A 27,667-nucleotide genomic window follows, 5' to 3' on the forward strand; every position below is an offset into this window, starting at 1 on the left:
TGTCATTCAAAGTTGATCTTCGAACTTCCCGTTGTGTGAATATAGTTAATTTACGTACAATTTTGAAGTACGCTTCTACCGTAACTTCATCATCCACGGCGATTTTCATGACAGAAAACGCCTCGGATAGCCGAATTATCAACTGGCCGAAAAAAAGCGCCCGGAAATAACGAAAAATCGCATCTCCCGATGGGACAAACAGGATAACCGATCTTTATTAGGGTGTAAGGGGTGCAGGGTCCGCTGCGCGATCCCTCTATTTTTTCCGGCCATCGGGGAACCAGGATGGACGAGCCGGTCCCACCCGCGCCCGGATCGGCCTGGCAGTCCCCCCTGAATTTTGCCCCAAAGGATCGGGCTTACGGAATTATATATTGTGATGATAATAAAAATAATGATATAATGTTTAAAAATTTAAGGTTTCCTGGTCCTCGACGTAAATAGCCTAGTTTGAGAATCGTCGTAAATTAACTAACTACGATGATAGAATAATATGATATATTGTGTTTTTCTAAAGAAAATCGCATTTTATCTAAAGAAACGCGGCAACACCTGAAGGTTCATACCCCGTTCTTCCTAAGCACGGCATTATATCTTATCCTCGCACTCGCTAACGTTTTAGCTGTCCTTTCTCATAAAACTGAAACGTCATGCGAACTGAACCCAAATCCCACATTTATCCAATTGAACTACAAAAAATTGCATAACAGCAGCGACGTGACTGACATCACGCTCGACCAATCGGAAAACGGGAAAATCAACCGCCCCCACCCGTTAGCTCCCCACGCTTGTCGGAAGCGGATTTTATATTTATCCAATGGAACTGCAACAAATTGCATAACGAGTACCGAAGAGCATGACATCACGCTCGACCAATCCGAGAACGAGCCACCACTCGATTGGTCCGAATGTGAGGGTGACGTCACAAAATTCGCGAGGTGTGAGAAGTGAGATTTTCGCTCTACGGAGTCAATCAACCTCCAGGGGGGCTTTCTCATGCGCAGACGAGCGCGCCTTAAATGGCATATTATTCTTGTGAGCAGGAGGTTTTGAATCGCTCTTCCCACTCGCGCGCTGCGCGAGTGACGTCACGACCGCGGCGCGCTGCTATTGGTCGAGCCCGTCGCGGGCTTCGCGCGAATTCGTCCGACTCGGATCAGTGCAGTTTAGTGCTTGCTCGATTAAGGATTAACTCACGCCACACCGTAACGTAAGTCCTAGATTTTGTGTATTTTGCGGTCGTGATCAGGCTCGATTCCAGCGAACCGGCACACAGTGGATCGAGTCAGTAGGTGAGGTCGGACAAAATTTAGAAACTTTAAACGCTTATAACTCCGTTTCTATAAAACTTTGAGGTTCTGAAAGTGGTTTCATTAGTTTTTTCGTAAAATTTTCCTCTTAAGGCATCCCTTGAAATTTAAAATGTGACGAAAAGAACATCAAAATTTGCAGTTTTAGTCAAAAATTTCATGCCCGACGTTTCTAATTGACTCGATCCACTGTGCGGCATTCGTTTCCTTTTGAGAAATGACAAGTCATATGTGTGCTTTTATTTGAAAAAATAGAGCTTTAATTAAGTGAAGGCTTCGGTGATGAAACGATTTAAAGTAATTGGTTTCCTCACTCGCAAAAGGTATAGTCGACTGAGACTTTTTTCGGGTAAAATCGCACTAAAATCTCGTTCAAGGTTTCCACAATTTCTTCATTTTCCAATCACCTGATTTTCTCTGACTTTTCTTGTTTTGCCCTGACTTCAACATTTTTGAATTCTTAGACATTCCCAAATTTTTCTCTAATTTTCCGTGACTTTCGAACAAAACTGTCTTGATTTTTTCTTTTAAATACACTGACATTTGCTAAAATCGTCGTTTTCCCGGACGAAGAGACGTAACTTCATTCCAAGGTTGTAGAATTGACTCAAACAATTCAATTTTTTACATGAATTCACCTGCGCAATTGTTGTCTAAAAATTCTCTGATTTTTGTATGAGATCAAAAATAAAGTCTGCTAAATTTTCTGTCATAAATGCCCAAGATTCTTTTGGTAAAAATGCAATTTTCAGGGAAAATTTGGCAACTTTTTAATTTATTTATGTTCTTCTGAGAAGGAAACCACGAAATATGGACGGAATTTTCATTTCTCAAGATTAAAATTGTAAAAATCGGCACTCAACACTTGTTTGCTCTCATTCAAATGGCACTAACTGAAGTTTCCAAGTCGACAAGCTACTAATACTATCCTATTCCACGCCACGAATTATCGGACTTTTCTATTTTCCAAACTGCTTAAAACCCTGCTCGCTGAGCACCTGACAACTGTCTAAAATCTACTTCATTAGTACATAGCATGCAGTGTGTATCAAGTAACTACAAATTCATTGTGTCAGTGGGCACTTCCCTCAGTCGTAGTGCCGAATTTATTTCCCCCTTTTAGTTCCCCCTTTCCGTTCTCTCTTTCTGGAGTCTCCCGAAGAATTGCGCTTCGGCATGCGAGTAAATCACTTTCGAGTTGTTATCGTCGTTTCATTTTTCTGCAATAGGTCTTAATATAAGAAACTCAAATACTGTTAATGGTAAAGAGTAAATCACTTTCGAGTTGTTATCGTCGTTTCATTTTTCTGCAATAGGTCTTAATATAAGAAACTCAAATACTGTTAATGGTAAAGAAAGACGAGGACAGTGAAACTCTGAGCATCAATGCCTCACACGGCTTTTATTTGCTAGTTCGCTAAGGCTCGCGTGTGCGAAGGTATTTAACCTCTTCGGAATCATGTTCGGTCAATCAATTGGTTAGCTTTAGAGGCTAGCATGCAATCATAATACATACTGTGAATTGGACGTATTTCTATCAGACGGAACTATGTACATTATGACGTGAGCCCTGTTATGCACGTATTCTTATGGGTCTCAGAGCTCATGGCTTAATGCACATAGTTCCGTTTGATAGAAATACGTCCAATTGTGAGGAAGGGAAGGGGGCAACGGCCCCCACCTCCTCCCGTCCTTCTTATGCCAATACTTTAGAGGGATTTTAAGTTTGTATCGGTGGCTAACGTTGAAGAATGCGTATCTGTATTGCAATGTTTCAAAATCTTTGATTCCTTTATTTTCTCCATAGAGAGCTAATCCGAACATTTTTGAACTCCACTGTGAATACTTTTGAGCTGTGTGGTGAAAATTCAGACATTTTCAAGAAAGCTCGTTTCTTTTTATAAAAAAATAAAAAAAATAAAACCTGAGTGAAGATCTGCAATGTCGCAACGAGAGGAAAGATACGCGCATGTGTCGACTTATCAAGAGATATATTTCTCTCTATCGATTAAGAAATGTTCGAAAGCCGGTGAAGTTTAGTTAGATATTACCTATAGCTATGACTCGGATCTCAAACACATTTTGACATTCATTCTAGGAGACAGTGATGTTGGAAATAATTGAGTCACTTACTTCCTATTTCCTCTTCAGTTTTCTCGTAATAAATTATGAAAGATTTATGTCTAGAAGAGGAAGTAAGGTCTAAAAGGGTAGAAAAAACTCAGTTTTAATTTTCTTATTAGTTGCTCTTCACCGGATTTTCATTTGAAGGGGGTAGGGAACTCATCGGTCTCAAATCATACGCACTCTTCAGGTCCGCGCTATGGTAGATGTGAACCAGTGGCGTGGTGCGCTTTGCGATATGCCGATTGATCTGCCATTTAAACCCATGGAAAAGGATCGATAAATAGGGTGTTCGCAACGAACACCTTAGTAATCGATTCTTTACGATGGTTTCAAAAGGGGAAATATCGATAATCGATCATTCACGCCTCGCCATTGGGTAACAGCACGTCCCGTTGCGTCGCGCATGGCGCCATGCGGGAAAAAAAGCAAAACGCCTTCAATTTTTTGCATGCAACACTCACATCCAATAGACACGAATAGTTGCATCCAGGCGCTATTAACGCAACTTCGCCGGTAACAGTCCGTCGCGTTGCGAAATGTGTGTAAAATCAAGCTCAATTTACAAAACGGATAGGTTCATTCGAATGCTTAATTTGAACTACGATAATTTTAGTTTTTTCACGAGCAGGAAGTTTGAATTTACTGTTCATGATGTAAACTACAAACGCTCATTTCTCATTTGTTGCTGTTTTTGGATGTTTTCAAAATGCTGACTGATGTGAACGTTTTAGAAAGTATATATACACTAAGTATTTTTGAGAAAAAACACGTAGAAGTGGCCCGAATACTGTATGTACTAACTAGGTGGAGAAATGGTGCTGGGTCCACACCATTTCGCGGGGGAATTTTTTTTTAAAAAAATCAAGGGGGGGGGGGGTGGGTCGAAAAAATTTATTTTTGACTCTAATTATAAGTTTTGGGACTTCTCGCCGTTGTTTTCCCCGCGAAATGGTATGGACCTAGCACCATTTCTCCACCTTGTCACTAAATATTTATAGAGCATGTTTATCGCGTGTAAATTTGGTTCGACTTATTTAGATTGGATCAAAAACTTAAGCGTCAGATGGAGATTGCGAATAACCGCTCGTTAGTGCGTGCGGAGGATTTCATAGTTGATTTTGCGGCTTTTGGTGGAAAGCCGCCGAATTCATGACGTAATTCCGATCGACTGATTTTTGCGTGGGTTTGCTGATGATTCGCAATTTATCAGTCTGTTTATCGCGCAGTGGCAAATCTTCGCCTAACATATGCTCCGAAGGTGTTTTGCTACCTTCTCGGTCAAGCATGATTGATCATTAAATGATGATTTAAACAATTTGCCGTCGCCTCATTGGTCATGAGTCATGACTGGCCATTTGATGTGTTAATTTCTGAGCGTGTCGTCTTTAGACAACTTACTTTGAAGGATTCAGAAATTAACCTACGGCATTTGGAATTTGTGAAATGTCCAATCCAAATGTTCCAATGAAGGAACATTGTCGATCAACGCAACTGAACTTTAATTCAGATGACTCGATCAAATTTTTCGGTTCAGAGGACCAAAGTTTCCCGTCGTAGAAGACAAACCTCGGTTCAAGTAAATAAAGTTCTGGTAGAAAATTGACGTTTTTGGTCAGTCTCAGTATGATGACCTAAATTTTGGGTTTCCAGAGCAGACGTTATGCTTCTGTAACAAGAAAGTGCAGTCACCCGAATCAAAAGTTTGGTGGGCCACAAGGGTCATAGTTAAATTGTTTGACATACTTTTTTTTCATATTTTGAAGAGCGTTGTTGGTCAGTGAAATAAAAAATACTTTATTTTTTGGCGAGCGGGATGTTTTCAGCAGCAAACCAGAGACTCTTTGATTATCTTATTAGTCATGAGTTACCCTGGTTACTGACCGTATCTCTTTTAAGTCGTTCGACTTCCTGAAAACCGACCACATTTCCTTTAAGACGCTCGATGTCCTTTAATTGACAGAGTTTCTTTCAAGTCGTTCAATAAAAATAAATAAACAAATAAAAACTCCGCTGACAATTGCGGATAATCTGAGCGCGAAGAACCAGGGTCTGCTGGAATTTTAATAGTGCCGCGCAGGGGACTATTTATTAAAATTGGTAAATAAAGCTATAGACAAAAATTACAAAAAGGATATGGAGGGATCCTATTGGTGGAAGCGGGTGGCTGCAATGGATAAAGGACGTAAGGAATAGACCAACGAACGGCAACCCACGAGAGACCTGATAGTTAGTTCATCATTTACCCCCATAGTCTATTAGAACCACCCATTTCAACCAATAGGATCGCTTCATACGCCTTGTCTATAGCTTTGTCTATGAATTTCAACGATCATCATGGATGGTAGGATCTCATTTGAAATTTTAAAGGGTCTCTAAGTACCTACTTTTATGGTCATGGGTCCATTTTTTATGTCCACTTTTCGGTGTTTTCCCGATTCCTTATTATAAATCGCGAATTGCCAATGATTCACAAAGCTCGGTGACCCTCTTAAGGGCGGCGCTGCGCCAAGTTAGCAAGGACACGAGGAACAAAGACCATAATTTGTAAGTTACGGTGAGAAACGCGAAAATGGACGCACGATATAGGAGATCGTCGTAAAGCCTGCGTGGGTTGGGCCAAGATCACCGCGCCAGTGGCCTTCCGTTTCCGGTGGCAGAGGCCAACATCCAGGTCCAGGTATCCTGCCTCGCTAATCAGCAAAAAATGTATTTGTCGTCTGCTGTCAACCTCTCTAAAAACAAAATACCGATTCTAAATAACCAAATCATGGCTCTTGCTTTGCAACATTGCAGATTTCTTGTTTTATTTTACTCGGTTGAAGGATAAACGGATCGAGTTTAAAGGTGAAGCCGCGTCGAAAGTAAACGAACATCGAAGTTTCAAACAAAAATTTCTAAATTACTGGTTTCACTTTAAATGTTTGGCATAAACGGATCCACTATGCCCAGATGCACATTCTATACTGCGGAAAATGTCTCATGGACATTAGACATTGAGACATTAGACTCTCCAGACATTAGACTTTTAATACTTTGATATTAAAAAATACCCTCGATTCAATCGGATTTTTCTTGAATCGAGAGGCAAGCCTCTTAATTTAAGCGGACTTCCTTTGATTCAAGCAAAAATCCGATTGAATTAAGAGAATTTTTTCTTGTCAATTTTTTTAAGAGCCTGGCCTGATCTTGATCTATGAAACTTTTTTTCTACAGTATGCAGTGTTTTTTTCTCAGTCTTTTTTTTCCCTAAACGGTGAAATAAAGATGAAAGGATGCGAACCCCTTTTTTGACTTTGATTCTGAACAATTCTTTGTAAAACGGCATCATTTGCAAAGAAGTGTCTCTTCCTCGCCTCACTTTTAATTTGATCGCACGAGATGACTTCAAGGTAGATCGGCCATGCGGCGTGCGTTCTGTGTCCTACAGCCGAGACGATCGGCAAATATTTGTGCCAACCAAGAGTGGGTCTCTCCTTTTACGTAGAGTACCTGTATAGAGGGAGTATAGAGGCTGAGTCTCATGGAAACCCTCGGGATAAAAGAAAAAAAAAAATTATGGTGACTCCACATGAGAGTTGCACGAGAAGGGGTTGTTGCCAACCTTTAACGTTTATCACCTGCTTGCACCTGTCACCAACCGTGCCGTAGTAAAGTTTTAAGTTGATTTATTTTTCGAGTGAAATGCACCTAATTCGTCCCAAAACTGAGTAAGTACACATAATCGTGTGATTTAGTATGGTTCACGGTGATTAAATCAAATCAAATCCAATTGCTTGCTGATTTGAAGAATGGAGATGTTGCATGTGTGAGGGATTTGCGATTTGACCATTGATTCTTATGTAAAAGTTCGCAAGAAACACGATGGTGCCACTGGTTTTCACTGAAATCATCTCCCAAGCTCAAAAAAAGCTCTCAAAGTGAGGCCAAAATGGAGGGGATATCCCACCCTACCCTGAGAGTCCACCTCTACATCAAAACAAACTTTCCATGCAAAGGTAGGGAGCAAATACATTGGCAGTGATGTCGTGTTTTCAGTCTTTGAGTCTCCAAATAAAGTGGCAAAACCCTGCAGGAATGTTATGGGATGTAGGTAGGTATCCCTCCATTTTGGCCTCACTTTGAGAGATTTTTTTGAGCTTGGGAGATGATTTCAGTGAAAACCAGTGGCACCATCGTGTTTCTCGCGAACTTTTACATAAGAATCAATGGTCAAATTGCAAATCCCTCACACATGCAAAATCTCCATTTTCATGCAAAGTTTGCCATTTTTTTGTCCCATATCGACGGTGAAACTAACAGACCACGTAACTCGTTTGCGGTTTTAAAAATCTCAGCTCCCATTTTAATTTTTGAAGGAGAACAAATCATTGTCATTTCTTGAAATTTTCCCTGAGTTTTCTTCGCACAGAAAAGAAAAAAACACGGAGGTTTTCAAGTAATGACGTTGAATAGTTTTCCATTTGAAAAATTAAGTATGACAGGAAGTCTACAACGTCGCGAATCGAGATACGTGGTTTGGTAGTTTCATACCGTCTGTATGGGCCTCATAAAGCCCAAGATGGCTGAGCCAATCAAAGGTCGATTCCGTGTGGCCATATTCTCCGTATATAGGGACTCTACTTCTTAGTTTCCTCAAGTGGGATGTAGGTAGGTATCTTGTAAATATCACAGGGAGTTCCCAAAACAGCAAAGAATCTCACTAGTTTCTTGGCGTAGAATTTAAAGTTCGGAGTTTTTGAGTCCCTACCCATTATGGAAACAGGGTTAGGGTAATATAGCGTATGAGGATAGCATGACAAAAATTTGATAAAGTGACTTAATCCGAAAATATCAGTAGGGCGAGCGTGTTTCTCGTGACCTACAGTTGCAGTACAGGGATGATTTTTTCCTCGTAAAAAGTAGCCTGCCATTACTGCCAATTCTTGTCTGCAAATAAGCCATAGCTTAGTTTCCAATGAAAATATCTAGCATATCTCCCTCTGCATCGTAAAAAAAATCTCCATTACTGAGCAGGGGTGTAAAAATATATTCTCTCCAGAATTATGTGGAAGCTTGAGAAAAAGTTTCAAGAATCCGCTGTTGCGAATGAAAAATGAGAATTAAAGGAAATTTCTGATGAAATATCTAAAATTGAAGTGAATACGGGAATATTTATAACGTCTGTGAAGTCTAAACATATTTGCCAGACTATCGAAATAGATTACTGACTCGAAATCCTACCTCATTTACTCAATAACCCAGGATCTCAGGATCCCCTGTATTTTCCGGAGATCGATTGGCTAATCATTCGATATGATTTTCCGGAGTCAGACTAAAAACTATTATGAAAGGTTGGACTGTCTTGAAAGTTTATACTTTATCTTTCGTAGAGCACTTGAGACCTTTTGATTAAGGTACATTCAGGACATTTTGCAGTAAGGAACCACTATTTCTGGGCTATTTTAGAAACAACATACATGCCCTTGGTTTCCCTATGCAGATACGTGCTTTTATAAGAGAGCCAGAGATAGTGGTTCCTTTTTGCAAAATGTAATCCATTTAATCAAAAGGTGCAGGATGCGAAGAGTACCTCAAATCGTCGCTCCTCTGACGTAAGGGCGTATCTCGATTTCCGTATGAGTCTTTAAAAAGCATAGATGTATACGGACTCAAGTGGAAATTAAGATACGCCCTTACGTCAGAGGAGCGACGAAATGTCAGCCGGCGTCTACGAAACATTCCGATCTCATCGAGGATAAAAATTGAATTTCAAATTCCCGAGCTATGCGCTTACACGCAACTATTCATACCGCGTTCTTTTTCTTTTTTTTTGGTGATATCGACGGCTAACCGCAAACCTATTCCAAAGAGCCAAAGTCGTTAATTCAGCTTTCGAGTTTGATGAGTTCGTTGCGCAGTCCCAAATTTGGAGTTGGATTTCGGCTCTGTCTACGTTCATGCGAACAAAAGGCGGCGACATTATGAAAAATGTTACAGCGTAGTTCAGAACAAAAGGTACTAAAACTCGTATCAAGCTGCTTGAGTAAGATGCCAAATTAGTGAGCCGAATTCGCTGAGATCGGATCAATCACTAATAATCTATTATGGCTCAATTTGTCAGATGCATTGCTCAACTGTTTGCTAAAAAGGGACCAGGTCGGTAATCAGTATCTGATCACTTATTATCTTAAGAGAGGCTCCTCATTGAAGCAACTTTTTGCGCTCCGCCACCGTGCTTGTTGCCTACATCCAAAATTGTAGGCGTTTCATCGGGGGAATATCACACAATGATATTTCAAAGAAATTCTGTAGTGTCTCATAAAATTTGCCTCATCGAACTGTACCTTCTTTTGTCGTTTCATGAATCAACTATTCACGCCTCTCAACGGCGCTTATCATCCATCTGTATAAAAAATTATATATTTAGAGAGCAGGAGTTTTAAAGAGGGATGATATTTCTAGTCTGCAATTTTTCCTTCAATTTGACATCCTATTTTTGCTTCTTTTTCGGTTAATAGTGAAAAACAAGATAAATAATAGCAAACATCAGGTCGAAGGCCCCTCAGCTTTCAGAATGATGCAGCCCCGTCATTTTGAAAGCTACGGAAACGGAAACAGTTTTGTAAGATTTATTGTCTTACACTTTTTCTGTTCGTCTCCTTGTAATGATAGGTAATATAATAATGACAAATCGATTGTGCATGGGCTCTTGCACTAATACTAGATGAATAAAAATTCAAGCAACTTTAACTTGCCGGTAGCTATTTTTCAGTCCGAAGTGCGACATTTAGCTCGCAGAGAAAACGTTGAAATCTTGGTTAATATTCAGCTTATTCTCAGTTACGTAATTGATGTAAAAGTCTAATCTTACAATGATCTAAATTTCAAATATTTCAAAGTCAATTGAATTGTTGCATACAATAATTAGAGCTTCATGTTGCATAATCGCCCACGCATGCAGCCTCCTCTCATTGCCTAAATATTTTGATGCTGTCTGGACTGGTTAACGATCTCTTCGATTTGCTTTAACTTGTCTCGGTTGGTGAGTCATCTGTGACGGAAAAGTAATGTTAGGTGTACGAGATACATTTTTACCCAAATGTGTCTTTTTCATATCTCACTGTAAGACCTTGTAGCGTGGTTGCCACGTTAGAATTTTATCACTCTTCGTCGTCCAAAAGTAAAAATTAACGTAACACATGCATATCTTTCAAATTTTCTCAAAGTTTCTCTTTCGGTTCTAAGAAAACTCAGAAAAACTTTCGAGCATACATATTCTTTGATTTTTCATCGAAAGAGAAACGGGTAGAATGCTTGTCTGAAATATTTAACAACGGGCTCTAGTTCACTCTTGGATCTTTTTCTTTCTTCTTCTCTTTCAAAGAAAGTGACTTCTGTTCAAGCGAGTCAAAAATCGTGTATTTAATTTTTTAACTCTGACTCTTCAAATGCTGACAGGAAGCTTAATTAGATATGGACTGATAGCGTAGAGTTCTAAACGTAGGAAGAAAACAAAGCTTTTCTCACGAAAGTGTAGTTTCACATACTGAGACTTCGAACCTAAAAATCTTTTAGCCTGCATTCTTATTTTTGAGTGCTCTTGTTCCCTTTTTTGTTTCATTCGAAGAGCTATCTTTACTGGAAAGATAACAATATATCATTTTGAACCTATATCAGTCACTGAAGTTCCCTCTCTCGTAGAGCGCAACAAAATAATTCTTTTATTCATTTATTCATTCATTAGAGCAACTATTCGTGCTCTGCAGCTGTGCTAATTGCCTACTTGAAAAATTGTAGGCGCTTATAGAGGGAAATATTAAATCCGGTTACAGCGTTTGAATGCTGATTAATATTTACGCGCTCATTACGAGTCTACACAATTCAATTCTAATGTAGCCTAATGTTTTGAGCAGGGATTAGTTTCAAGGAATTGGCCTCATTGAGAAAGGAAGGGCACGTTCGTTAAAAGCGGTAGGCAGACTTTTCTCCGGCAATTGACGTAAGTCGTAAAAGAATCGTCTTTTTTTTCGTTTCATAATGTGATGTTTTTTTTCTCTAGTAAGAGTCAAATTAAATCACGGAAGGGAACAAGTGCGATTGCTTCCTTTCGTGATTGCTTGTGTGTCAAACCCAATGCATGAAACGAAAGCAGGCAAAAATTGATTGATGTGCATTGTCTCTCTTAGAAAGCATTGCCAACAGGCGCGAGTTTACATCACGAGCACTAAGTCGCGTCAAATTCAAACCAAGAAATAAAGGTTTGAAGCTCTATTCCTTTGTGAGAAAAGTTTGACGTGTACGTTCACGTTGAAAGTTTTTTTTAGACTTTGAACTATGAGAAACCTTGCGACCACACCAGTCGAATGCAAAACCGTTCCCGACTCACTTTTCCCCCAAAATGCGACCTGCTGCGTTTTTGTTCAACTGGGTTCGACTAAACCAACCTAACCAGGAGGGTGTCTACCGGTCCCCAAAAGTCCCCTATGTCCCCGATTATCCCCAATTTTGGAAGGGAGTCCCCGATATCACCGAAAGTCCCCAATTTTCTTGTTCAGGTCCCCAAAAAATGATAAAAATCGTCCTAAACACCGGCATTTTCAAATTTTACCGCCAGCTGCGGCGGTGCGGTAGAACCAAGAATAAAAAAAAACTGAAAAGTTGCTTGGTTTTGCGTATGTTTTCATCGGTTTAACATGACTTAAAATTAGTCGTGTAAAATACGCATTTTAAAGCTCTAACTAGCTTTCTTTCTCTTACAATTTCGGGGAAAAAAAGTCCCCGGTGTTCTTGATAAAACACCCCTAAAAGTCCCTGAAAGTCCCCAATTTTGGTTTTTTTATAACTGGTAGACACCCTGCTAACCAACAGATACCTTGTTTCCCAAAACATTTGACTTCCTTCTGCTCTGGGAAAAAAAAAACACATTGGATCTTCAGTCCAGACTCTTAAAAACATCGACAAGAAAAATTACTCTTGATTCAATCAGATTTAAGCCTTAAATCAAGACCAAGCCTCTTAATTTGAGCGGATTTCCTTTTGATTTAGAGCTTAAATCTGATTGAATCAAGAATCCTTTTTCTTGTCAATGTTTTCAAGAGTCTGGACTCTAGATCCAATGTGTTTTTTTTTTCCAGTGTGCCGAGCACTATCCTCACCTATCCGGATGAACCCAAAGGCTTTGATATTTTTCGAGCACGGTCTAGCAACTGCGATGAGAGATCAGAGTCGGTAGATCATGCCGAAGCCGATATAGCTCGAGCGGAGTCCTGTCCACCTCGGCCGGCCATTTATGGTGCTCGCCCAATCCCCCGCGCCCATTCCGGCGTCGCGTCGCGCCCGCGCGTCCGACCGTCATCGCGACGCCGCGCCGCGCGCCGAGCCGAAACTCGCTCGAAAACGCGAAAACACTCGCGAACAGGTAAAAATACCCTCGTTTGCATACGAACAGGACGCGGAAAAAGGAGGCGAAGGCATCGAATAGCGGTCTTCTCTTCGACTCGATAGAGACTTGCCCTGCCTAAAATGGAACAATTTTAACCTGGGCGTCAACGGGGGTGCAGAAACTCATTCAATTCGTCGCCATCTCCGTCTCAAAATGGACTAAGCGAGCTGACTGTTGAAATTGATAGACAAAGCTATAGACAAAGAAGACAAAAGGGATATGAAGGGATCCTATTGGTGGAAGCGAATGGTCGCAATGGACAGAGGAGGTAGATAATAGACTAACGGCAACCCACAAGAAACCCTATAATTAGTCCATCATTTTCTCCCCAAGTCTGTAGGAACCAACCACTTCAACCAATATAGGATCGCTCCATACTCCCCGTGTTCTCTTTGTCTATCAATTTCAATAATCAGCCCGCTGATTATTGAAATTGATAGACAAAGCGTTGACAAAGAGGACATGGGGAGTATGGAGCGATTTTATTTGTTGAACTGGTTGGTTTCTATAGACTCAGGGAGAAAATGATGGACTAATTATAGGGTTCCTTGAGGGTTGCCGTTAGTCTATTATCTACCTACTTTGTCCATTGCGACCATTCGCTTCCACCAATAGGATCCCTCCATATCCCTTTTGTCTTCTTTGTCTAAAGCTTTGTCTATAAACTTCAACAATAAGCCCGCTTTTTTGCATTGAGAAATTAGTATATTTGAACATCCATAAAAGCACGTATCTACAAAAGGGATTTTATGGAACATATCGTCGTTTCCCCGACGGAGGAGTGAAGCTCCATTCAAGGTTGTAAAATTGACTCAAGCAATTCGATTGTTTACGAGAATGTACTTACCCGGGCAATTTTTCTTCTTATATGCGTCTGATTTTTGCACGAGATCAGAAGCAAAGCAGGGGAATTTTCAAATAGAAATGATCAAGATTGCCCCGGGGATAATGCAATTTGCCAGGAGACATTTAGCAGCAATGAAATGTAGTTACGGTCATTCGTGAAGGGGAATGACGTTGTGTTGTTTTTAAAATGAGCCAGAAATAGTATCTTCCATTGCAAAATGTAGTTCAAATTTTCTCATCCCACGGAAATTTCCTCATTCCGCTGAAGAGTCAAAAACATGCGTTGAGTCAAAAAATGTTTCAAAAAATCAGCATCTTTTCCACTTTTTTTCTCTCATTTCCCGCCTAAATAAATATCTATGTCGATCGAAGCGTTTTATATCAACTTCATTTTACGTTCCCAGCTGAAAAATTGGGTCTTTTGCAGGCATTTCTATCATCCACCGACTAAAGTTCCTAAGTTTTTTCTCTAACTTCACCTTGGTCCCGGAACGAGAAAGCCGACTTCATCTCATCGTTCCTGTGACGTAAGGGCTTATCTCAATTTTCACTTGGATTACATTTTGCAATAAGGAACCACTATCTCTAGCTCTTCCGTAAAAGCACGTATCTGCATATGAAAATCAATGGCATATATGCTGTTTCTAAAATGAGCCGGAAATAGTGATTCCTTATTGCAAAATGTAATCCACTTGAGCCCTGTGTCCCGTATAACCCAATGCTTTCCTGGGCTCATGTGGAAATAGAAATACGCCCTTACGGCAGAGTAGCGACGATCTGAGCGCTCACGGCGCACAGTGGATAGAGTCAATTTGGAAACTTTAAACGCTCATAACTCCATTTATGCCAAATTTTGAGGTTCCAAAAGTGGTTCCATTGATTTTTTCGTGAAATTTTCTTCCAGGAGCACCCCTTGAACTTTAAAATAAGACGAAATAAACATAAAAATTCGCAGTTGTTGTCGATAATTTCATGTCCGACCTCCTGAATTAACTCGATCCACCGTGCGACGTCCCTGACTTTGAGCTTTTATTCCTGGATTTAATCACTGATCTCGTCAACCCACGTGCGTATTGTTTTTTTAATGTGTTGTTCCGATCTAGGTATTATCTTTTAATCCAAGCGTAGGCATTCGATCCTCCCCGTGCCCTGAGGCGTGTGTTCTGACAAGCTGCCACTGAATCTGTCTCTCATGGCGTCAAGTAGCATTTTTCAACGGAAAAATCGCCATATTTTGAAATTAAGTTGCGATTTTTTGATGATAAAATCGCTAGGATCATCAGCATATGAGCGATTATCCACAATCTTGTCGTAGTTTTATCTTTATGAAATTGCGTTCGATAGATTTTTGGAAAGAGGCGTCCGGTTTTGGAACGGAAGGTGCCAGTAGAAGCTTCGCGAGGCTTCTAGTCAGTACTATGACCCGGTTGTACATACTACATGTCTGAGTGAGCTAGTGCTGGGAGCACAATAAGTTATTGAATTTGTAATATATTACAAATCGATTTTATGCGAGGCAGATTTGACCTTAACAATGAAATGAAGAGGCTTACATATCAAGCATTTATTCACCCCGCCATGAATGATATCAAAAAAGAAAGCCCTGTCTACATACTGCCGTGCTAAGGAAGAACACTGTATGAACCTTCAGGCGTTGCCAAATTTCCTTTGATAAAACGCGAATTTCCTTGTAAACTTATGAATATTTTCCTTCCAATTGTTCAGATAGTTTTGTTCGCTATAAATTTTACCTGAAGTTCCTGAAAATTATTCATAAATTTCCGCAAAAATAAACATTTTATTGAAGGAAATTTGGCAACTCTCGAATGTTTATACTGCGTTTTTCCTCAGCACGGCAGTATATAAGCCACAGAAGCCACTGCTACTCACGTACTAAACTTCGGTGTAACGTGTAACCATTTTGTCGGTTGGTAAGGTAGTGTTGGGTCCGCTTCATTCTAAGGGATGATTTGGACTACATTTTGCAATTTGGAACTACAATTTCTGGCTCAGTTTAGAAACATAGGTAAGTGTTTTAACGGAAGAGCCAGAAATTGTAGTTCCTAATTGCAAAATGAAGTCATTAGTGGTCTTAAGGATTTCGATGGTTGAAGATGAAAACAGCGTACCTCCGGCCTTATTTATATGTTTACAGGGCCGGATTTAGGCGGTGGTCACATGGGCCGCGGCCCAAGGCGGTAAATTTTGCAATTTTTTCAAATGTAGGTATAAAAAAAAAATCGGATTCAGAAAAAAAATTACAAACGAATGAAAGTCGACAAAATCTCCCATTTCCTGAGAGCTAAAGTATAGAAATTTGCAATTTGTTCGTTTTTTGGTGATACAAGAGACAGCACCTTTCATTAGTCTAGTCGAGAGAGGAACCAAACACGCAATTTGGCCTGGAGCGGCGCGGCGCTGAGAGTAATGATGACGGGGACTTGAGATGAAAAGGAGGGGCCCTCGGCGCGCCGGTCAGCATGGAACACATATTAGCGCCTACAAGACTGCATGAATACTTCACGCATTGCATCAAGCGTAGTGCGGTCAGCAGTGGTCGGCGTGAAACGCATAGCGCCTACAAGACTGCTTGAATACTTCACGCATTGCGTCAAAAACAGTTCGGTCAGCAGCGGTCGGCGAGAAACGCATAGCGCCTACAAGACTGCTTGAATACTTCACGCATTGCGTCAAAAACAGTGCGGTAACTCGGTCAGCAGCGGTCGGCGAGAAACGCATAGCGCCTACAAGACTGTAGGGATACTTCACGCAATGCGCCAAACACAGTGTGGTCGGCACGGTTGCGGAAATTAAACTTAAGTATTAAACCATGTTCATTCTTCCATAAATTTGTCGTTCATTTCTTATAAATGAAAGGCCTTGTTCACACAGAGATAGGTTTACAGAGATAGGTACACTTTTGCTAGTGTTGACAGGGCTTTCATAAGAAATGTGCCCAACACGAGTAAACGCGTCTTATGCACCCCTCCTCCTCCGTCACGTTTACTTGATGGTTTGTATCGATTTTTTAAAAACGAATGAGAAGGAGGTGACAAAATACAGGCGGCCTATGGGCGGCAAGTAGCTAAAGCCAGTCTTTATGTTTATATTAATTCTCTGTAAATTTTCTTGAATCTCTCAAAAATACTCACAGAATATCTCAAGAAATTTTTTGGTATATCTCCTTTCACAGGGATTAAACCTAAAGTCGAGAATTCTAAAACGTTGCGACGGAGGCACGCTGTTTTCGACCTTAGTAGCGATTTTTAAGTCCCCGATCAAAAACAGAATTACTATCATTTTACACATGATGATCATGATGATGTACGCTGTCAGCCTTGTTTTATGTAGACCAAAACCTTTTCTGTAGACTGATTGACTGAATCTTTAGAAATCTCTTGGATCTTGGGTCCGGGCATGAGCTGAAACTTGGGGGAAGGGCGAAATTTGAAAAAAACGAGATATGGGGATGAAGGCGGGTTAGCCCCCCGCCGAGAGAAATCTGGGGTTCGTAACTCGCAAAAATTTTAAACATCTCTCATTTTATTATAATAGTCCCCTAAAAAGTCCCCAACAACTAGATAATTCTTAGAAGTAAATTCCAGAAGTTGGACCAAATTTAATGATTTGCCGTCAATTTTGGCTAACAAATATTGGAACTTTTCAAATTCACGGAGCGTAGAAGATCTAGGAATGTGACCTCAAACAAGTTATGGGAAACTGACTGAATAAAACCAGCCATTTTAGCGGAGTTCCCAGTAGAGGATTTGGAGGTTCCGAAGAGTGGTTTTAGGTGATTAGGTATCTTTAGGACGTAATAGACGCTATTAGTGCCACGTCACAGAAAAGCGATATATATCGATTTTTTCGCATTGGTAGCATTGAAAGAGGTTATGCCAATGTTATTGTTTGGATCCAATTCGATATAATGGAGAATCCCTATGATGACGTCGCCACTAATAGCGCCTATTTTCGGCTGTATTCATAGTAAGTAAAATATCACCAATAAAAGAGAAGAAGAAGAAAATCGAAAATTAGGAAGCTTAAAGGGGAAGGGGGGGGGGGGTATCGTGTCACCCGTCCCATACACGCGCCGCCAACCCTCCTTCGCATTCATGCCAAGAGGAATTAAGTAAAAACGAATTAAGTCCTAAGGAACTTCCTCCCAAGGATTCGCGTGCTTCATAGCTCCTTAAGATTTAATTTATTTGTACATAGTCCTTTTCAGTGGCGTGGCGTGCTTTTCGATCTATCGATATCTCTCCAATTGAAGCTGTGTTAAAAAATCGATTATTCCTGTTTATCGATACTTTCCCATAGGTTTAAATGGCAGATCAATCGATATATCGCAGAGCACGCCACGCCACTGGTCCCTTTTAGCATAAATACGTTCATTTATCGGCTCGATAACCACGAATGCGGCGCCCATTTCTCAAACTTCCCTCAACTTCCAGACGACTTCACCTTTCCGGAGAGACTGCTAACATCCCGGAAGACATTAGCGACCGTACATGGCTCCAATTTCGCGTGACCGTTCTTTTTTTTCGGAAAACCGAGACCGCGTGCCGACTGCTCGCTATTTTTCAGCCCTTCCCCCTCCTCCGAAGATGGGATCTTCTTCCCGGCTAATTGGATCAGTGGCGGGAAGTTGGGAAGAATCGGGAAAAATTTGGTTCCTGGTACGGGTCGCGCGCCGCGGGTCGATACATTCCTTCGTTGCCGCCATGCGAACTTGCATTTCCTAACCTTATCACTGCCGGCCACCGTTGTCGCGTCTCATTATGAGTGTCATGATTCTTGGGAAAACTTCAAGGATTCTTCCTGGTCCCAGATGTAAGATTTCTTGAAATTCATACTGATGAAATCTTATGACTTTTTCTTGATTCAACATAGAAATTTGGGAATTCTCTCGGAGCGAAAGGACATTCGTTTTTTAAGGCCCCCGTTGTCGCGTCTTATCATAAGTGTCATGATCCTTGGGAAAACTTCAAGGATTCTTCCTGGTTCCAGTTGTAAAATTTCTTTAAATTCATACTTATGAAATTTTATGATTTTTTATTAATTTAACGAAGAAATTTGGGTATTCTCTTGAAGCGAAATGAAATTCATTTTTTAAAACCCCATGCAGCAGAATTTCAAGATTTATAGTGATAAATAAGCAATTTATAGGCACCCAATTTTTGAATTTTTAACAGCTAAGTAGATACTTAATTGTTATTTATCACTATCGAATTCCTATTTTTAAAAATTCTGCCACATGGGCCGATTCTATCTCATCTCTTGTTATGAGTGTATCGTCTGGTCAAAATTTTAAAACACTTTACTTAGAGGTTAGACTCTAAGTTCCAAAATGTCCCACCGAAAACGGAAGTTTCCTCCTGGCCATAAAATCTATCCTAAAAGCTTGGACATCTTTGAAAACAGCGTGGAAAGTATTGCTTTGACATGCGATTAACTTTAAGCAGAGTTGGTATATGGAATCGGCGTTAAATCTGTGAAGATCAAACTTGTTCAAATCATTAATTAAAAAAAAAAATCAGTTAGAACGTGAGAAATCAACTCAATTTTTTTTGAAATTTCAGTACTTACTATGATGTATTTTTGTTGGGACTTGCATATAAGTGGCCCTCGCTTTCAGCTGGTCTTAAATTGCGAGGTGGTATTCAGGGTGAAACATTTTAGAGTCGCAGATTCATATCAGGGTGAAACTATGGGTCCAAAGTCAGATGCGACGCTTTCATTGAACTGTTCACTTCAGATAAAAAAGAAACGTTATTCTTGCAAGGTGGCAGCAGCGATCATCGGCTCTGTCAATGCCCCATTTAACATTCGATTGCATCCACGCGACTTGGCAGAATTTCGTACGTCTGGATGCCATTAGATTTCTTTTTTACCCACCCCCGTACCTTTTCTCTCTTCCCTCCCCTCTCCGATCTCAGAGGCATCGCGAAACAAAAACGAAACATAATAGACGTGCCTAGGTACAAAGCGAGAAATTATAAGTGGTCGTTTCTCATGTATTTTCTTTCATGAATTTCATGTATTTCTCGTAGTTTTAATTTGTAAGGAAGGATATACTCGATGAGATTTCTACTCAAAAGAAAAAATCGAGCCTTTCTCACCTTTTTTTCGAGCCTTTTTTTCTTTCTCTGAGAAACCAAAAATTTTAAAACATCAGAAAATGATTGCACACAGACTATTTTGAGACGGTTCAAAAACATATTTGAATTTATGTCCACGTGAGAGAATACTGCACAACTTTACTCAGTAATTTTTAGGTTTTTGTATAGTTTTTCTCTGATGAATTTGCGATGTAAATGAGAAGTTTACGCATTATTCAAAAGGCGAAAAAAATGCCCTTCTTAAAGATTAACACGTTGAAACAAGTATTCAGCGCGCGTTTAATGAAACGGCGTGGGGAAGTGCGGTGTATCCATTACTGCGTTTCAAAATTTTCGCGAGCTTTTCCAAATAATCTTTCGTTTCCTTTCTTTTTTCCCGAGGGAAGTTACAGCATGCTATTGGTGGAAATTAAGTGAAATCTGTGTGACAAATATATGCTACAATTCTTCTATAGGCACAAACATTCTGTAACTTCAAAATGCATTTCACCATCTACGCCAATGCTGCCGTGCTAAAAGGAAGAACGCCGTATGAACATTCGAGAGTTGCCAAATTTTCCATGATAAAACATGTATTTTTGACAACACTCATGTATATTTTTTCTTGGAAGTTTCAGATAATTTAGATTCCCTGGTAAAAATTGGCGATAAGAGCTGCGTTTCAAAATACCATAGGAATTCTTATAGCCGGCTAAAGAAGGCTACAGAAAATCATATAGCTGGCTGTAGAATGCGGAGAAAATCATACGGCCGGGCTATAGGAAGCGATAAAAAATTATGCAGCCGGGCTATAGTTCCTATCGCCGGGCTTTACACTTTATCGCCTGGCTGTTGCTTTTTCGTCATCGATTATAAAAGGCTATAAGAAATTGTGTAGAAATTCGAGTGCTTTGGAAATCATTAAGTTTGATACGGAACCACCTTAATATTTACGAAACACACATTATATTTTCCTTTAATACATATTTTTTTTCATCAATTAAAATGAGAATAATCCACACAGGATGTGCAAACATTTCAAAATCATGAGTTGAATAACGCTGACTCCGCCAGATTAAATATTAGAGCCTAACACAACGTGGAGCGGCGACGCACTGGCGCCTACAAACCTAACAGGGATACTTCACGCATTGCGCAACGCGTGAAGTATCCCTGTTAGGTTTGTAGGCGCCAATGCGCGTTTTGCGCTGGCTGCCCGCCTGCGCGGCGCTAGAAGCAACTATTTCACACCAGAGGTAGTGCACAGCATCATACGAAACTAAAGGCGCTCTAATATATTAGTAATGACAGGCATCCATCAAAAGTACGGAACTTTCCTCGCAAACTAAATCAAGATACTACGGCCCAAAAAGAGAGCAGTATTCCAAAAACTCACTAAGTCCTAGCATCCGTAATTAGTAACGTTTAGCATACACTTTATCGTCTGGCTGTTGCTTAGTCGCCATCGACTATACAAGGCTATAAGAAATTGTGTAGCCGGCTATAGAAGCTATTGGAAATCTTACAGCCGGCTGTAGGTCTATGGTATTTTGGAACACAGATTCTACTGCCAATTTTTACCAGGGTTAAATTGCGTACAAAATTGTCTGAAAATTTTGGAAAATAACTCTCAGAATTTTCCAGTAAATTTTCCGGTTTTTATCGGAGGAGACTTGGCAACGTCTGAAGGCGCATACGGCGTTTTTCATTGGCACGGCAGAATGGCTCACTTGTCGCCAAAACAACTGCAATATCCTGTTTTTCGATCCATGTTTCGAATTCGATCGCGATCTCGACCACGATGCCGGCGTGTGTGTTGCAATTTGCATATCTAAGTATTTGAAGGCTTTTGAGGCGTCAGCTCTGTCAGGTGCTTGTTGCCGCGTTGAGGGCGAGATCCAGTTTATACACTCTGGCCCAACTTCTCCGAAGTTGCAACCGTATAGTAGACTCCAATTTGTTCTTCACTGATAGGAATCTCCTATAGAAAATACCTAGACCATACTCTGAGACTTGCACTTGCTGTTGCGTCTCTTAAATTTTTCTTGCAATCATCAATTGGACTACATTTTGCGATTAGGAGCTATAAGTTCTGGCCCGGTTTAAAAACGGCGTATGTGCCATTATTTTCCGTATGCACATAAGTGTTCTTTCAGATGAGCCGGAATTTATAGCTCCAAATTGCAAAATGCAGTAAAATTGTTGTGAGCTCAAATCGTGCGGAGTAAGCCTTTTTAAGAATTTAATTCACAAAGACGAAAATCTTCCCTCGTAGGGCAAGACGTACAATCGACCCGAAAAAAAAAGAAAGAAAGAAAAGCTACATGCCTATCCAAAAAAGTAATAAAATGGACCGAAAAGGATATAGACACTGCAATCTCTTAATGATCCATCTGATAATTTATAAAAACACATTATGGATTTTTGTACTGAATTTAAGATTTTTTTTACTCATATTGAGTATAAAGTTGGAAGATTTTTCTTTCACTACTTTAATAAAAAATTATTCTAATAGTAGGGTATCTAAACCCAGTTTTTTTTTAATAGTTTCATACATTTTTACTAGTGGAACTTTTGAAACTTAGAATTTGTACTCAATTACTTAATGCTTATTTTCTTGTTCTTTTATTTGTCGTTTTAATTTATAGGTACAAGGGGTGTTACTGTATGACTGTCTATGTCTCAACTTCATGCTCATTCTTTATGTTTCTTTGTGTTAGCAGGAATAAGTAACCTGGGCGATTTTACAAGATACAATGGGTGGGTTTCAACAGAGGACCTGGACACCAACCAAGAGAAGAGGTCCCATCGCTGCTGAGTTCACCGGTCCTGGTCCAGCATGTGTCACTTTGCCTAGTTTAGTCGGTGAGTAATATTTCATGTAGAGGTAATGATTTTTAATAATGAAATCAGCAAAGAGAACAGTTGAAGAATCATTAGGTAAAGATTGGAGGGGGAAAAATAAAGCAAGAGATCTGCTGTAACAAACAAAAAAAATTTGAAAGAACTGATGCAGCAAAAATGTTACGGCCTACCGCAAATGCCTCATTTCCCATCTTGCTCTATTTCAAGAACTATTTTTTGAAAAAAATGATTCTACATATTTTTTTGTTCTGCAGGTTCTGGAACAACCCCTGATTCAAAGAAAGGACGAGCTCCAGCTTTTAGTTTTGGAAGCAGGTCAGTCGCAAGTCATATTCCAAAATATTTCAATGTAGGTGACCTGTCGATGCTGAAACTTTTTGCTGAAACTAATCGTAACTTTATGGCGGCCCTTCAGCCTTCACTCCTTAAAATAATTTGTAGAAAATTTTACTCAATTACGAGAATAAATCAAACAAAACCATACAAATTAATCTGTTTTAAACCTTTTGAACTCAGGTCGCAAATGAATTCAGTCTCGAACTTATCATATTAAGAAAATATGATATGATTTTATCCTTCTGCACTAACAGTTAATGTTATAATTTTCCTCCAGTGCTTTCACGAAAAAGGCTCTATTAGATTGGTTTACAGGAATCTTCTGATAGCATCCATGAATCCATCTTTTGCTTATATTGAAATATAAAAGAACTTAAGTGATTTTGCACAATCGTCCTTAATCTTAAGAACTATTCTCCTTTCCATAGAACCCTATGAAACAATGAATGTGCGGAAAAACTCATGAAATTTTGATTTCAGGTATTTTTTTCATCTTTGATTAACTAGAGCTCATTCACCCTGGTTTTGCCAAAAATTGACATAATTCAGCTCTCGTGATGATCAATAACCACAATTTTTCTTCTTTTTCCAGGCACAGTGGAAAAAATGATAGCATTGGGCCTGGCCCAGGGCAGTACAATATAACTGGACTAAGCGCTAAAGGTGAGTCAAAAATGAATTCATCAACTGATGCTTTTGGACCACAATTTTTTTTTTAATTATTTAAAATCGGTGTGAAAGTTAAATTTTTTAATTTTTTGAGGAACAAAAAGCAAATTATTTATCAGTCATTTTAGCTTTGCTTTCCGAATCTCAAATTAAAAGCTAAATTTTTTTAGTGATTTTACACTGAATTTAGAAATTGGCAGAAGTGATGTTCCTACTTTCTGTAATGATAAGGTTTTTTTAAAAAAATAAGTTTCTGATTTCTTCTTTACTTCATTATACTTGTATTTTTTATTAGACACAGGAGAAATGTTTATTTTGGGGAGGAGAGGGTGCAAAGAGGTAATTTTTGTATAGCAAGACTCCGAAGATATTTTGAGGATCTACCTCTTCCCCATCCATTGCACCTCGTTCGTAAATTAGCATGTGGAGTTTTTGTGGAGGAGTTTTCATTGATAAAATGTGCAATTACTGGTATAAATTCTGAGAAACAGAAAAAACAAACTGACGAAATTATCAAATTTAAGTTCAAAGAATTGTTAAGAATGGCAGCAGAGGTGACTGAGATAAGGGGGATGTTTAAAATAGGATTCAAGGTAGGAAAACCAAAGTTTTTAACATCAATTTCTTAGTTTTTTGTGTGCAGGGTAATCCACTTGACAGAACAAAACTTGAAAGAGCGACGCCAAGAATGGCACAATTTGGGCCAGAAGGGATTTTTCTGAAACCGGGCCCAAACGATACCTTATGATACCCTAAAACTCTGGTTAAAATTTTAGCTTGAGTATACGCATGGTTTTTGAGAAATGAGGGGGCAAAGTTGCCAAATCGCCATCATTCTGGACAGCATTTCTACAGCAAAAAGACGGGAAAAATGGACGAAAAAGTTACATTTTGATGGGTTTCGGCTGTAAATGTTCTTATTGGGCCCCCAAGCATTTAACTGTGTTCAGTTTCAAAAAGTTTGATCGCACAGTGGTCCAAAGTGGGGAGAAATCGTCGACAAATCAGGATTCTTTGTCAAATTTTTAAAAATGGAAATAAAATTGTCGGTCTGCTGCAGTTTTCATGGCTAACAATGTTCTTATCGGTCCTCAATGCATGAAATTGTGTTCAGCTTCACAAATTTACATCGCACAGTGGTCAAAAATGAGGGAATTAGTGGACAAATTAAGATCCTCTGTGAAACTTTTTAAAAATGAAGTGAAACTGTTGGTCCCCTGTAGAGTTTAGATCCCGGAAAAATTCATGTATTTAATTTTCTTAATTATTACTGCATGTCAGACCGTATTGTCTATAGAACGTTGTTATAGAATAGACTTTGTAGCATTATCTCAATAAAATATGCAAACTTTCAGAAATTTAAAAAAAAGAAGGAAAAATGGAGAGAAAAAATTAAAAAATGATTTAAACAGTCCAAAAAATAATTTAAAGAATTTTTCCGGGATCTAAACTCTACTGGGGACCAACAGTTTCACTTCATTTTTAAAAAGTTTCACAGAGGATCTTAATTTGTCCACTAATTCCCTCATTTTTGACCACTGTGCGATGTAAATTTGTGAAGCTGAACACAATTTCATGCATTGAGGACCGATAAGAACATTGTTAGCCATGAAAACTGCAGCAGACCGACAATTTTATTTCCATTTTTAAAAATTTGACAAAGAATCCTGATTTGTCGACGATTTCTCCCCACTTTGGACCACTGTGCGATCAAACTTTTTGAAACTGAACACAGTTAAATGCTTGGGGGCCAATAAGAACATTTACAGCCGAAACCCATCAAAAATGTAACTTTTTCGTCCATTTTTCCCGTCTTTTTGCTGTAGAAATGCTGTCCAGAATGATGGCGATTTGGCAACTTTGCCCCCTCATTTCTCAAAAACCGTGCGTATACTCAAGCTAAAATTTTAACCAGAGTTTTAGGGTATCATAAGGTATCGTTTGGGCCCGGTTTCAGAAAAATCCCTTCTGGCCCAAATTGTGCCAAAAAACGGTCGTTTTTGGCGTCGCTCTTTTGCTTAGCGTAGGTGTTGCAAAGAACACAATTCATAATGTTGCAGATTGATTTTATCTCATGTGTTCCCCCCGAGTGAGGATTAAACCTTTGTAAGGTGAGAATTAAGACTTTTTTTGTTTTATTATTCAAGGCAAAGACACCCCACCTGCTGCAACCCTCCACTCTCGACCGAAAGAAACGAAAATAGAAAATTTTCCTGCTCCAGGAGACTACAATCCCGAAAAATCAGAGAAAGTCATTGCTGACAGTTCTCCAAAGTACACTTTTGGATTGAAGACTAGTGTAGACAAGCCGAACACAACTCCAGGTAATTTAATTCAGCGGCTGAATGGTAAAAAATATCTAATTTTTGTCACTTTAACTTTCTTTTTTTACCTCAGATTAACCTGATTCATCATTAACACACTAAGCCAAGAAGATGTCAAGTAATTGTTCCAAAACTAAGTGCGTTAAAGGAGTTATGAGGTTGAAAAATTGTCAAAACGCGGAATTTGTGCGATGATTTTGGAGATAGATTTTTTTGAATGAGGACTTCAGCTCTTCGAAAATCTTGGGACTGATATCTTTTAAGAGTTGAGTTAATTTAAATTTTCAGAAATAGGCCACTTTATATTGTTGATGCTGATGATTAAAAGCACTACAGTCGGTATTGGAACAGTTATCGCACTTGCATTACCCATGAGAAGAGACCCAATCTCAAAAGACTCTCATATAAACATGTTTCTGTAATAGCTTAGAATCTGCGACAATGGGTCAGCCGCCTATTCAATTTGTACTTTAGTGATTTGTATGTATTTTGTATTACTCAATACAGAAGTGATTTTTAGAGAGTCAAAAGCATTGTGAGAATTTTACTCACATTGATTCCAAAGGAAATCGTTTTCATGAGCAATGAAAACAAGAAATAGGTAGAAACAAATGACAGGTACAAATTAGATACAAATCACCTTAGACTGTTTAGAATCTAACCAAGATCACCGAAAAAATATGTTCGTGTTTAATCTTGTACAGATTAATTCAACAAAATTTTTATTGGAGTAGGTATTTTTTTTTTTAAATCCTTAAAAATTGGGTTTTGTTTTTAGATAAGTTTGCACCGTTGAAAAAAGTAAATGCACCGCTTGAAATTTAGTTAAATTGAATGAAAGCAAATAGGTACTATTTCAAGTTTCCAACTCCTGCACTATTGTAATTTTTAGCTTCAAAAATTTGTCTGGCTTTTAATTTTCTACACTGTAAATATGTAGTGATGTAAAAAGTGCGTTATCTTACTTGAATCACCGTTTGCAAACAGCACAGTAGAAAACACATAAGTTTTAGTGATTGCAATCCTCAACTCTTTTTTAGTTTGCTTTCCGATTGTAGTCTATTATTGGATTTTTTTCTCCGCTTGATTCAGCAGTAAATTGCATATTTTAGAATGCTTCCTCTTCTTCTTTGTGTAATTAATTTGTAAATAACATCAATCCTGTGAAATTCTTCAGCCCCTGGTGATTATAATCCTGATAAATCTATCAAGGTCCTCCAGGAGAATTCGCCACAATACTCCTTCGGTTCAAAGCCACCCTCTGAAAAACCAGTGATAACACCAGGTAAAAATTTTGATTAGGATGACACATAATTTTTGTTTCGTTATGAGCTTTAAAAGCAAAAGCTTTATTTTTGTTTACCGGTTTTATCATGTTACTCTTATTTTTTGCTTCTTGAACGTGAAACACTTATTCCTCAAAAATATTATGTCAGAACATTATTATTTCGTTGATCTCATTTTCAACCCTTTATACTAAAACGTGAATAAGGTGCTTGTCAAAAAAGTATTCAACCACACAATGACCCTTTATCTTACTTTTGTTCAATTCTTGCTTGAACTATCCTCTTGCTTCTACACTAATGTTTACGAGATAATTCATTAGAATTTATCCGAAGAAAGAATATCTTATTGATTTTCTGTTTCTGTTCCTTTCACAAATATGGC

At 39.1% G+C, this 27,667-nt stretch overlaps 1 protein-coding gene across 1 annotated transcript in view; it reads left to right on the top strand.

Moving 5' to 3' along the window:
- Positions 1 to 998: 998 nt before the first annotated feature.
- The window catches only part of LOC109031426 (uncharacterized), a 34,573-nt gene continuing 7,904 nt past the window's right edge, over positions 999 to 27,667 (top strand). Inside the window, 6 exon segments of the mRNA XM_072302811.1 lie at positions 999 to 1,210; positions 22,529 to 22,670; positions 22,925 to 22,985; positions 23,599 to 23,669; positions 25,823 to 25,999; positions 27,177 to 27,284. Coding sequence (XP_072158912.1) covers positions 22,562 to 22,670; positions 22,925 to 22,985; positions 23,599 to 23,669; positions 25,823 to 25,999; positions 27,177 to 27,284 — 526 coding nt within the window. The 5' untranslated portion in view covers positions 999 to 1,210; positions 22,529 to 22,561.

The sequence above is a fragment of the Bemisia tabaci genome, chromosome 7 (assembly GCF_918797505.1).
Source record: "Bemisia tabaci chromosome 7, PGI_BMITA_v3".
Taxonomy (NCBI): Eukaryota; Metazoa; Arthropoda; class Insecta; order Hemiptera; family Aleyrodidae; genus Bemisia; species Bemisia tabaci.